This window comes from Aplidium turbinatum, chromosome 18, assembly GCF_918807975.1.
Source record: "Aplidium turbinatum chromosome 18, kaAplTurb1.1, whole genome shotgun sequence".
Classification (NCBI taxonomy): domain Eukaryota; kingdom Metazoa; phylum Chordata; class Ascidiacea; order Aplousobranchia; family Polyclinidae; genus Aplidium; species Aplidium turbinatum.
Window position 1 is genome coordinate 4,862,575 of NC_137489.1, and position 13,356 is coordinate 4,875,930.

Genomic DNA, 13,356 nt, shown 5'->3' on the forward strand with positions numbered 1-13,356 from the left:
CAAGCATTGAATTCCATGAAGTTATGGCCAGTGATGAAATGTTATGCTAAATGATGTCCGTCGATTTGTCGTTTTAGCAATTTAATGTCACTAAATGAAGGCTGGATTATGGAATATATTTACAAGACGAAGTGTTCCATGCTGTGTTTTACAACACAGTTATAGACGTTGGTCTGTTTCTATTACTATTCTATTTAAAATTTCGACACTTTGAGTGTTCGTTACTGTTTCATCACAAAGTGTTTTGTCCCCCAACAGACCAGGATTCTGGTGACGCATGGCCTCACATACCTTCCCCATGCAGATCAAATCATTGTGTTGGTCAAAGGACGCATCACGGAGGTAAGCCAGAGCCGGTCGAATTCAGCAGTTTTCATTTGGGCAGATTGGGAAAGGTTCTCGCTCCTCTCGTCTGCCCAAATGAAAAAATGCTGAAGCCGATTGTTATTCCGAAGGTTTCGCAAAAGCTATAGATTGAAAATAAATAAACTTTCAATAAAACGTTGGATATCAACTTGTGCCTACATTACTTACAAAGTTGTTTTGATGTTCTAGAACAGGGGTCACCAAACTACGGCCCGCGGGCCGGAACCGGCTCGCAAACTGATTTCATCCGGCCCGCCACGTGCTGCGGAAATAACAGCTGCACTACAACTGTTAAGGAAAAAAGTTCCCAAACTTTTTGTAAAGGACTGACGTTGCTGTTTATCATTAGGCCACCACAAATGGGGACAGACTAGGCCAAATTTGGAAAGATGTAATGTTTTTTCAAGAGCACGATGCCCTGTAGTAACTTTTCCAGTAACCTTTCAAGTTTCATCACAACTTTGCTATTCCACCGCTAACTTTGTTATTTATTGTGCTCTATTCAAGTCAATGGAGATTCTCAATAGTTGTATATCTTTTTCGCAATTTGCATCCGGCCCGCAGCTGTTAATCTCGCAGCAATCCGGCCCTCAGAGAAAAAAAGTTTGGTGACCCCTGTTCTAGAAGATGCCTTTGCTCTTCCGCAACGCTTGAGCAAACTTGCCTTCTTGTTCTATGCATTCTTTTCCATTCAGATTGGAACTTACAAGGAGCTGTTGGAAAATTCTGGAGCATTTTCAGACTTTCTAAAAGTGTACGCTCATAAAGATGAAGACTCGGTTGTTGACGCAACAGGTTAGCTTTGTAGTGAGTTACGTTGATTCAACGAAAGTGAACGCAATCGCAACGTACAAATGTGGGGAAGTGAACTTGATCTTGGATTTCCAATTCTATTTAAAAAAAATTATATTGTAATTCGAAGTCATCTTGTTGTGAACTGCTGTACGCCTTTCAAGAGAAATAATTTTCTCTGTAAAAGGATGTTCATTTTTCTCAAAGCCCAATTGACGCTTCTCAAACTTACAAAACTCAGTTGAAACCGATTATAAAAATCAACGCGGAATGGCGTAACTGCTGGGATGTCCCTTTTTATAGGCTCTGTTCATGACACACATTGAATGCTATCGAAACACATCTTGTATCCTCACTTGGTATATTACGGTTCCTTTGTGTTTTCAGATAAGTCGGTCTTCAGCGAAGACACTCTTGAAGAAGCGGATTTTAAAAAGTTGTCTCCAGGAGAACCTTGTCCTTTATCCCCAACGTAATTTTCATAGTTTGTATTTTGCTGTTTACTTGGTTTCGAGGGGGCAGTCGTTGATACTAGAACACAGTTGTGCTAGGAAGTGTTTTCGTCAACACTTTGTTACGCCACAAGCACAGTCCTGAGTAGCACAACAATGCTTTAGCTTTATTTGGCAGTTGGCTTGGCAAATCGAAAATAAAATATCAGAAAAACTCCTGCCTTTTCCTCCAATGATGCAACTACTACTCCATTTCATATGTTTCTCGGCAGCCGATTGTAGCAAGAATTGACAGCGATACACAACGTGTTTCGCCCATGAAGTTAGACTCGTCGGTATCGCACCACTAATAACGCAAAGGAAAGGTGAACGATGAGAGCTGACTTACTTTTGAATTTTCAACCCAATGTTTGCAATCCAGATTGAGCATGAGCAAGTCATCGGCACCTACAAACAAAGCTCCATCCACGAAGAACCAAACGGAACAACCTCCTCTAGATCCTCCTCCCCAGACTGACGCAAGCAAGCTCATTGAGGAGGAAGAAGTGCAGACAGGAAATGTAATTAATTTTGAAAGAACGTTTTCATTAAACTTGACCTAGAGTGAATTACCTAACTAGCATCAACTTAAAGAACTCGTCAAAATGGTTTATTCGACGTTGTGTGAAGCTACAAGAGCTTTCTTGTCTTTCAACTTTTAGATCTTTAGCAATCAGGCATATTTTTGAATGCGATGAAATAAATCCTGTTTGGTTTTCATTTCTTTGCTTGGACTAGATTCACTGGTCGGTTGTACGAGCTTACGTCAAAGCAGTCGGCTTCATAATGATGACAGCCATCTTGCTTCTTTCCGTCCTGCAGACTGTTGGCATCATTTGCTCCAATATATGGCTCTCAGGTAGAGTTGATGAACAGTTGGCGCAAGTTCTGTTGTTGTTTTTTTTGTCTTTTACTGCAAATTTTTCCTACCCATTCAACCGGTCAAATCCCAGAATAAAAAATTCTTCTTTTTTACATTTTTGACGGATTAAATGACGTATTTTGCTGACTGATATGAGTGCACAGTATATCATCTTGTGGTGCTGCAACTCTGTATCAACTTTCCGCCTTGCCTTTGTGGTTCACTTCTTGGCGTAGACATTTCGTCTTGACCCAAAATTTCTTTGCTCCGTTTCGAAACCAACCAACTTCATCGTGAGCTTAAAACGTGCGCAATTGACGCATTAAAAATGGCTGCCTTTTGTCGTAAATATTTTCTATTAGGGATCAATGTGTTACAATTTTGAATACACTTTCGTTTTTATTTTTAGCAAAAACATCATTTGCCGTGGTTTTGTTTCCAGTTAAACTTCTCAGTGAAGAATTTACTTCGATCAAATCAATTTCCTTTCGGACATTCATGTTCATTTTCTTTAACTTTGATGTAGGTTTAAACAACGTTGGCTCGTACTTATGCACAATACTGAATGTAATTTGAACTTTCCAGAATGGTCCAACGATGCTGCGAGTGCGAATGGCACCCAGAACGGGACTGAGATCAGGTTGGCGGTGTACGGGGCATTGGGATTTTGTCAAGGTAAGGAATTCGTTATTGTAGTTCACAAATACGTGAACTGTCAGGTTTTTAGTCAATGTTTTACAAACCATGGCTTTTTACTCATTTGAAATCATGTGGTAATTTTTTCCATCCGCCATCTATGCGTTAGAACCTGTACCCTTGAATTTAGACTTTAGCCTCAGACTTTGGTCGGGCTTGGTCGTTTACTGCAATTTTGAAGATTTAATTGATACCCTTACAGCCTTACAGGCCGGCTTGCATTTGTTGGTTTGTATTGTTCAAAAATTTTGATCTTGAGATTACGTTCGGCCTTGTATTTCGAAATATGACTCTAAACTACATGGGCCGCTTACAATTCTTACATTATCGAGGTATGAGACTGGTGCTGGCATTCATAGTTAAAAAATCATCTAGCGATTAATTTGTTTCATCATTCCAACTTTTTGCAGTTCTTCTGGTATTTCTTGCCTCTATCACGTTGGCTTTTGGGACTGTAGGGGCGGCGGCCTCATTTCATGACGTCATGTTGGCCAGGGTGTTTCGCGCCCCGATGTCTTTTTTCGATACGACCCCTCTTGGCCGAATCATCAACAGATTTAGGTAGGTCGGTGGACCTTTGTCACAAATTCAATTGTTTGCATGCAACTTATATCTTTGTTTCTTGCCATTATAAAGCCTTCTTTGATAAGTTTTTGACAATTCATTGAAGATGTCCGTTGTTTTAAATTCACACGAACGAGGTTTCTGCTTACGTACATCGACTGTCATGGGAAGATGACGTACAGTATGTGGCAAGGAGAAGGTTTTTCATATGTCGAAGCCGCAGTTTAATTCTGGAGCTTGTCATCAGAGATGGATTTTTTCACGTTGTTTTCACCGAATTTTACACGAAATGACGTTTTTTTTATTGTCCTTTCAATGAATTGCAGTTGCACTTGCAGCTATAACGTTTTAAAATCATGTAACTTATACTTTCCTACTTTCCTCCTCAGTCTTGATCTGAACCTGATCGAGGAGCACATCCGCTTGGATCTGGAGTACATCCTTCAGGATGCAAGTTATGTCTTAGCTGTGATGTTCTTCATCACCTACAGCACGCCACTATCCTTGGCTGCCACGGTTCCTATATTTGTGATCTACTATTTGCTACAGGTTGGTTGTATTCATTTTATTTGAAGAGAATTAATTTGTGTATTAACTGCTACTAAGTAGATATGTGGTTTCACACACACCAATGATCGCAAAGCTAGACAGGACACAAGAAAATTACGTAAAAAGAATAACTTGGTTTGCTGGAAGCTAATTTTTTCTTTTATGGCTGAGTAATGTCAAATATATTAGTGGCCGCTATTTGAGTTATGCGTGGTTCTTAAAAGACAAGCTGCAGAGAAAACTACTACTACGGCACACAGTTGAGACTGATGAGTTATCGCTCATTACTTTCTGGACAGGTCTAGAATGTGCTTTAGTAGGAATTAATATTTTTCACATTGTTTGTTTCGTCATTCTGTCATCAGAGATTCTACGTACGAACATCTCGTCAACTGAAACGCGTCGAGTCGGCCAGTCGCTCTCCCATCTATTCTCATTTCAGCGAATCTGTGACAGGTAATAAGCATGTTTCATTTAGGGCCCATTGCGACAACATACAGTACAGTACACTACGATCACATATGACACGTATATGAGACACAGAACAGTACACTGCGATCACTGCCATAAACAGCGCCCTGCGCACAATGACCGGATGCCTGCGTCCCACATCATTGGACAATCTCACCATTCTTGCTGGCATCCAACCCGCTGAGCTTCGTCATGAAAAAGCCACTCGGTTGACGGGCATTGGAGCCCAACCGTCTTCTTCACTCCCAAGGTCTCTGCTTTTTCAAACGAGCACTCCCGTCGACTGAAATCAAGACACCCATTCGTGCCAGCCGCTGAACTTTTGGTCAACAAAGCTGATGGACGAGGCATCTCTGCGGCTAACCGGGCAGACCATAAATGGGAATTCTGAATTCAACTCAAGTACCACCAGACTCCATTCGTTCATCTCCGACGCCGACACACGCCCCATCGGCCCGACACTACAAAGACAGGCATGGGTGCGCGTCAACCGTCTTCGTACGCTGTCGGGCTTTTCCGCTTAACCATGCACCAATGGGGAATGGGCTCTTCCTTCTCCTGTGAATGTGGTGCCGAGGAACAGACCGTAGACCACATCATCAATAACTGTACCATGTTCAAACCACCTAACGGAGTGGAAGGTCCGCGCGTCTGGGATGATGAAACCAAAGACTGGCTGCTCTCTAGTAGCCTTCCAGTGTAGTCCGGAAACATCGTGAATCTGGGGTGGTAAACGGGTAGACCCTCGGCTTTAGAGGCTCACACGACGAAGACATGTGACACATCAGGAAGCATTTAATAATTTTGGCACGCCTTTAAGTGTCTTACCGAGGCACAGCTGTGTGCTCTGGAGCGGTGTCGAACCAACGTCCTTTCGAACGTCGTACAAGCGTTTTCACCGCTTGGTCACACAATCGACAGTTGGGTCGGTTGCATCTTGTAGCGTCCATGCGCAATCGCATTTACTTGACCCCAATTCACACGTCTACCGACGTTGTAACGATGTAAAAATAATAACTTTCACCAACTGGATTATTATGCGACAACCGATAATATTGCTTTCTTGTATCGCAGGGGCGAGCAGCATTCGAGCTTACTCTCTGCAACAAAATTTTATACGCCAGAACGAGTTTAAAATTGAGATCAATCAAATGGCGTTGTACCCGAAGACAATATCGAACAGGTACCAGTATGAAACAGCAGACTCCATCCGCCAGTGTAATGAGCCCTTGTTGCCGCGACGAAATCTTAAGTGACGTTTTCTATGCTCTATTTGAAGTTACTTGGAAAGTTGTATATGTGCTGTAGATTGTAGGAGGTGCCTCAAAAGCTCCTGTAGACCAAGAGATTTATTTATAAGTTGCTTGATCTTGGTGGTAGAAAAGGATTTGCAAAATATATTGGAAATCATCTACCGTATTGCTTTGTATTGTCATTTAGTATTCCTGACTTAAAAGTTATCTGTCTTTCGGGCATGACTGCAACTTAATCAATGATTAAGGTTGGAGAACGAAGCCTATTAACCTTCGCTTTACCAAAGATGATCGACCAGTGGATGCTGCACAATCGTATTGAAGTAGCAGCTTGTACGTCTTAAAATCCCTCCTTGCAGCAAATAATATTAATGGACTGTACTTTAAGTTAGTTCTCTACGCACGCGCTGGCTTCGTGTGAACTAAATGTCTTGGTTATTGGCAGCAACCAGCAGAGCATTCCTTTTCCAAGCTATTACAACAACGACCGATTTTTAAAGACCTTTTTTTCAGATGGCTCATCACCCGCATAAACCTGTTGGGCACCTGCATTATTTTGTCAGCTGCTGTGTTCGCTGTCGCTGCAAGAGGCTCCATAGAGCCAGGTCTGGTTGGCTTATCCGTGTCCTTCTCTGCTGACGTAAGCATCGTTATTATTTGTGTGAATTGCTCCAAAAACGAAGTCAAACCCTATACTTCCGTTACTAAAAACAAATATATCCAGCCTGGTTTGATAAAGTAGTGGAGCACTGGAATATGAGATGTGCGCTTTTGTTAGATTATCATCATGATTTTATTGACTAAAGCTCTGGTAGAGAGTTTGCTTTGTTAAACCATAGACAAACAAAACAAAGTATCTTCGGCGGGTTGTTTTATTACTAAGAAATATAACATTTTTTTTGTTTATTGACTAAAATTGTTGAATATTTGTACAGTTGTTAAATTAATGTGAAGTCAGGTTATTTTTCTAATTTTGTTCATTTGGAGACAGCTGATGTACGTGAAATATGTCACAAAATGAAAATTTTGTGAAATATTGCCCAACTGAGGCGCGATAGTGCGTTGTGATATTTGCTTTAGTGGCACAGGGCAAGCGCAATTACCGTTACGACGACTTCATTTTACCGTTTTGTTGCACATCTTGTTAGATCAACTACTTGGGCAAAAGGTTTTGCTCCTCACAGTTTCAATATAATTTGTCTTGTAACAAATTTATGTGTTTTCAAGATCACAAAAGTTTTGAATTGGGTTGTTGAAGAGGCCAGCAACCTTGAAGCAAATATTGTCGCCGTGGAACGAGTGTGTGAATACACCCATCTGGCACAAGAGGTTTGTAGTTTGAGCTTGAATAAATTTGTCATTTTTTTTGCATTTAGTTTTATTTTTTCAAAGCATTTAGTTTGATAGCTGCCCACTGGGCAGTGCCCAGACTAAGCTGCACAAACGTCGGGTGTTCCTGTGCAACCAGGAAACATCTTCGGGAGTGGCGCAGATAAACCACAGATTACAATCTGTATAGTACAAGTTACAGCGTTTCAAACAGTGTACGAGGTATGGGTGACTTACACGGCAAAATGATGTGGAAGCTTCTTGGTACGTGTCCATAATTCTTTGCTTACGTCACTGACGTGGAGCTGAAAAAGTAGCTCTCTTCCGCTCTTTAAAAAAATAATATTGTACCTAGTTGATACAAACCGAAAAGGCCGGGATGTAACAGAAATGTCAGGGTTGTCCAAGAGTGTTAATGTTATCTGCCATCTTGGACTGGCCAAGAGATCTTCATACAATCAAGGCTTATCCTTTTCATATTTCAGGCTCCTTTGTTGCAATCGCGCCGCCCTGACAAGAAGTGGCCCTCTACCGGCAATATAAAGTTTGAGAGGTTTAGTACAAAGTACAGAAAAGATCTCGATCTAGTTATCAAAGATATTTCTTTTGACATCAAGGGGAAAGAAAAGGTAAATATACATTTTTGCTACCATCCTATCTCTTCTTACTATTCCCTCATCAGAAGCTCTCCAACTCTTTCATATCTCATGGTTTAATAAATCTGAAACTTATAGTAGGAACACCTGTTGAAGTGCTGTTCAATTTTTACAACCTTCTTCGTGAAAATGCGTAACCTGGCGTCCAACGTGTATACAGTATGTTGTTAACAAACGTCATAGTTGACGTTATTTTGAGGAGTGACATAAAAAAGCTTGAATATGGCCTCATGTTATTTTAACAGACCACTAGGAACTTGGATCTCCGACTCAAGAATAGGTCATGTTAGGAACAAAATTGTTGGAATACCTTTTTTGTTTGTCGTATCCAGGCCGGTTATTGAAGATTTAGATTAAGTGGACGGGAAGGCAAGGAAGCCAATCTTCATGTCCACCTTCAGGCATGCCTTTGAGTGTCCTGCCAAAGACACAGCAGCATGCTCTTGAGCGGTGTCGAACCGGCGCTCTTTCGATTGCCGTTCCAGGGCTCTCACCACTCGGCAATGCAGCCGACATTGAAATTCCTGATGAATTTAATCAAAAAGTTATGAGCCTAAAATGTAGATAGGCTTACTTTTTAGATTTAGCATTAAGGTTCGTGTCTATATTTTAGGCTCCTCAGTTTTTGATAAGTTCATGTTCTTGACAAAATTCTTGACATGTTTAGATTGGGATTGTGGGACGCACCGGAGCTGGAAAGTCCTCGTTGACTTTGGCTTTATTCCGCATCATCGAATCATCCTCTGGATCCATCACAATTGATGGGGAGGATATTTCCAAGATTGGTTTGCAAGATTTGAGATCAAAGCTTTCCATAATTCCACAGGTCAGTTGAGGTTGCCATCAAGAATCTATCTTGATCTGGTTCATCAGTTGATTTTGTTCATCAGCCTATCTTGCTATTCGAATCGATTGTATATGATGCAACACTACAAATTACCACGCAATCTCTTTTTTCGTGAAAACTGTTTGTTGGGTCTTCCGACCACTCGGCATGCGACAACTCAGCAAGTACATTTCAGCTACTGCCAAGTCAGCAAATGAAATTTACTCTCAAGTCGGACGTGCTTGGTCATCGCTTGTCAAACTCGTTTTACTGACTGTGACATGTCAAGTTTCGGCTTGCTCAGTTTCATCATTTACCAATTTCAGCCGCTTACTGAAATGTTGCTAGTTCAGCTGTCACTTGCTCAGTAGTCGCCTGCTCACTTTACAACTGCTGACTTGTAGGAGACTCGTTTGTTGGATCTTTAAACGGAAGTTTCATCATCAAGTGATGCGTATTATCGTCATGTCATTTTCTTTTTCTCAAAAGTTCTGCTTTGGAAATTTTTTTCATTTTATTACCAAGGATAACATGGCTCTGCTTCTTAAAATGTCCGCCTGAGCTCTTGCTTTTTACACATAATGCAACATTTGAATAAGGCCTTCTGATGATCCGTTAGGTGAAACAATTTGTAAAGGCTTCAGATAGTAATAACTATATTTGATTTAATGCAACATAAGTGCTTTTTTAGGATCCACTTATGTTTTCTGGTTCTCTTCGGATCAATCTTGATCCGTTCGGTCTTCATACCGAGCAAGCATTGTGGGATGCATTGGAGCATTCGCATCTCAAATCGTTCGTCCAATCTCTTCCTGCTCAGCTCGACTACGAAGTGAAGGAAGGAGGAAACAACATGAGGTTAGTCACCGCTCAAGAAACAACATTTTGTTATTTTGTAGCGTACACAGTTTCTTTGCTATCTCGGTGCAACGGAGGTCGTACATTTTCATACTTTTCTACAAAATTTCATTTGTTTGAAACATCAAAAGGCCGCGTCTAAAGTATTCATCAAAGATTGATGTGATGGCTCTGTCATTGTCGCAAGCCCGGTCGCAACTTTCCAAAAGGTACCATTAAAAACCCTTTGAGCAACAAAAGAAAAACACAAATAGTAGCTAAATTAAGTCGTCGGTTTGCCATCGGCTGACTTGGCGCAGAGGGTTAGGGCTGTGGTAGTCATACCATTGACGTGAGTTTGGTTCCCACCACTGCTATTGCTCTTTTTTCTTCTGTAATTACCAAACAAACTTCAAAGGTGATTTTTTAATGGTACCTTTTGGAAAGTTGCAGCCCGGTCACTGAGATTGGCAGAGTGAAGTTTTCAGTTGTTGAATTGTTGTTGTCTGTGAATTAGTTCAACCACGGGATGCCGGTGAATGAATAAAGCTTTATCTTCACAATCGGCATTTGTTTTGTTTCCGTTTTGCCTTCGAATGCCCGATAGTTACAGAGTCTACACTCTACAACTATCGCTACTATACTTTCTATTAGGCTACAATGCAGGCTAATGAAATTGTACCATAAGATTCGTTGATTCTAGTGTCGGGCAACGTCAGCTTGTATGTTTGGCTCGTGCTCTTCTGAGGAAGTCCAAAATCCTGGTACTGGACGAAGCTACTGCTGCTGTAGACATGGAGACAGACGAACTCATCCAGGTTGGACTTTGCTGATGTCACCTTTCTCCGATTGAAAAACTAACTTTAAGAACTATTTTGTAGTTAAGTCACATTTTTAAAACTTTTTAATTAATGCTAAACTGTACAGTTTAACCGTCAAAGGATCTTCCCGTGTAATAGTCTATTTTGCAAACGGGTTTATTTGGTTTGTCATACCAACCCGTTCAATACGTGGCCTTCGTTAACTTGAACCTCGTTTTTTTTTTCAAAAACAGTATTTTTACTTGTAATTTTAGAAGCTCGAGCTCTTAAGTGATTGCTTTTAGTGAAACAACATCGGTGTGACAAGAGAGTATTTGTTTGTTTTTTCTGGCGTCTTCTTTCCCACCTTGCGTTATCTATTTCATTCCGTAGGCGACAATTCGAACCGAATTCAGTGACTGCACAATTTGCACCATCGCCCACCGACTCAATACGATCATGGAAAGCACAAGGTTGTGATGTAAAACGTTTTCAATTTTTATGAATTATTACTTTAATTGATGATCAGGTGCCTGCTCTGATACCGACGTTGGCGATCGTGGTCTTCCAAACTTCTCTGTCGTTTGGAATTCCTATAGAATCATTGATGTTCGTGGCCCATTGATTCAGCTGTTTAAATATGTTAATCTTAGTCGACCTCTGCGTCTTTTTCCTTGTACCATGCCTGGTCGTGCTACATTTTATGTGGATCTGCCATACAACTACACCGTATAACTTATATGTTGAACCTTTTTACCACGCTTTGGAGTGCTACATAGTAGGCCTACACATGTCCACAAGAGTTTTGAATTAAACTTTACAGCTTTGATTTATTTTCAGAATTCTAGTTCTTGACAATGGCAGTATTGTGGAGTTTGATAGCCCGTCGAGCCTGATTGAAGCCAGAGGAATATTCTTTGAAATGGCCAAGGACGTTGGGTTGGCCTGATATGTTAAGCATTGATAAGTGACGGAAGGTTGCTGTGTTTTGTGCATGCTCAGTGCAATGTTTTTAATCTGACTCGTTAAAAAATATTTTTTAACGAAGATTAGTTCTATTCAAAACTGTGGTACACTTACACTGTTGAAATCAATGGTGCTGAGAAATTAGCAAAATAAAGTTAGTTACATGCTGTGTTTTCTTTAAATGAGCCGCCGATGCGTATAGATTTTTTTGCCATCAATACTACTCATGCGAACCTGCACTTCTTCACGTCCAAAAATCATTTATTTTTCCACTCCACAATATACTCACACCTCGTTTGTCCGAAATTGGACTAGCTAAACTCAGTTGTGTAAAAAATTTATAGAAACATATTCTCTGCCAGAGACTTGCATTTCACCCTTTAAATCTTAACACCTCAGTACGAGGCTCAAACCTGAAAGTCCAAGACCCCTGTGTCAAATTAAAGAGGCTATTCCCAGAGAGCAAAATCCATCAATGTAAAAATGACGGATTTTGCTGTCTGGCTTGGGTGCGATAATATAGTGCGACCGGTTTGTGCCTTTGTCAGCGACAATTTCAACAATCTAACCCTTGCAAATGTACCGTAAATAATTAGGGGGGTCGCCCCTCCCCCTGGATCCTCCACTGGTTATGTATGAATAATGTGCAGTACGTGGAAAGCAATGAACACTTATTGACGTAATCGTTATGCTGCGTCATATAGGTCGACCAAATACGTCTTATTCTCATGTAGAGAGATAAGTAAAAGCGATAAAATGGCGTTCATATGATATTTAAGCAACTCCTACCGTACACTTTTGTCAATTTTAGTAATTTCTTACGTTTACTCTTCAGCATGTTCAGCCCACCATACGATTTTGTTGTCAGCAACAATTTAATTAGTGATCTAACATTTTTTGTTTAAGATTGATTTTTCTTAACTTCTCTATGGCAATCTGAAATAAAACGCAAAAATTGCATCTCCAGTTTGAACTATTAAATATAGAAACTTTTGCAACATTTTCTGCCGTCACTCTGAAGGCAGTTTTAGAACGCGCCTCATGCTTTGTCTTGTGGGCTGTCGTAGAGAGAGTTTTCACTAAGACTTCAATTGGATAACCAGCTATTGCTTTTGGTGCCCCATGAGTCTCAATGCTGCAGCAAGCAATCATCGTTTGAATACCGCAAGAACTTGAAGAGGCAACGTAGAAATCAAGTGACGTTTTAACTGCGCACGATGTTTAATTGTTTATGGCAATAAGGAGATAAACTAATCGACTGAGACGAATTAGACAATTTTTTTTTTAATTGCATACTGAATAAATGAAAAGTACTCAATGCTATAGCTTATTTGACAGTAGGCTACCTATAAGTTACTGCGTATTGTATACTTGGTGCTCTACTGCGTGCACTTGTAAACAAACACATTGCTGGATGTAGCTTACGTATTTTGCTTGTGCGCTAGAAGTATGGTTCAATCATTGCTGTGTTTCATGCAATAAAACAATTGTTGTATTTCAAAATCTTATTATTATTACTGCAAGCGACTGTTTCAAGACTAATTCTTATTGAATATCCGTGATGGAGAAGAGTAAAACTTCGGTTTGTTTAAACAACTTCAATTTAGTTAACTCCAACTCTTACAGAAACTTAGTTTTAGTTTGATAAATCTGGGTAAATACAAGGTGGGCGTTTTGAACAATACACCAAAGACCAACAGTCACAAAAGCCCAACAGAAGCTAAAACAATGCAGCAGTGGCCGAGTGGTTAGCGCGTTGGGCTCGCAGTCGAGAGCCTGCATGTTCGACTCCAGCCACCCGCACTTGCTGTTGTTTCTCTGGGCAAGAAACTTTACGATAATTGCCTCTACTGAGTGATCGATTTCGAGTAATGGGTAGTACCAAATTTCAGTCATAA

The 13,356-nt window shown here is 40.6% G+C and overlaps 1 protein-coding gene across 1 annotated transcript in view; it reads left to right on the top strand.

The window, feature by feature from the left end:
* Positions 1-12,954, top strand: part of LOC145787100 (multidrug resistance-associated protein 1-like) — a 26,854-nt gene extending 13,900 nt beyond the window's left edge. The window contains exons 13-30 of the mRNA XM_082598823.1: positions 259-342; positions 1,062-1,161; positions 1,546-1,630; positions 2,032-2,170; positions 2,388-2,508; positions 3,097-3,186; positions 3,618-3,768; positions 4,161-4,320; positions 4,686-4,776; positions 5,866-5,974; positions 6,558-6,684; positions 7,272-7,373; positions 7,859-8,002; positions 8,697-8,855; positions 9,547-9,713; positions 10,396-10,510; positions 10,886-10,965; positions 11,333-12,954. Of these exons, the coding sequence (XP_082454949.1) occupies positions 259-342; positions 1,062-1,161; positions 1,546-1,630; positions 2,032-2,170; positions 2,388-2,508; positions 3,097-3,186; positions 3,618-3,768; positions 4,161-4,320; positions 4,686-4,776; positions 5,866-5,974; positions 6,558-6,684; positions 7,272-7,373; positions 7,859-8,002; positions 8,697-8,855; positions 9,547-9,713; positions 10,396-10,510; positions 10,886-10,965; positions 11,333-11,441 (2,133 nt within the window). The 3' untranslated portion in view covers positions 11,442-12,954. The remainder of the gene's footprint in view (positions 1-258; positions 343-1,061; positions 1,162-1,545; positions 1,631-2,031; positions 2,171-2,387; positions 2,509-3,096; positions 3,187-3,617; positions 3,769-4,160; positions 4,321-4,685; positions 4,777-5,865; positions 5,975-6,557; positions 6,685-7,271; positions 7,374-7,858; positions 8,003-8,696; positions 8,856-9,546; positions 9,714-10,395; positions 10,511-10,885; positions 10,966-11,332) is intronic.
* The last annotated feature ends 402 nt before the right edge of the window (positions 12,955-13,356 follow it).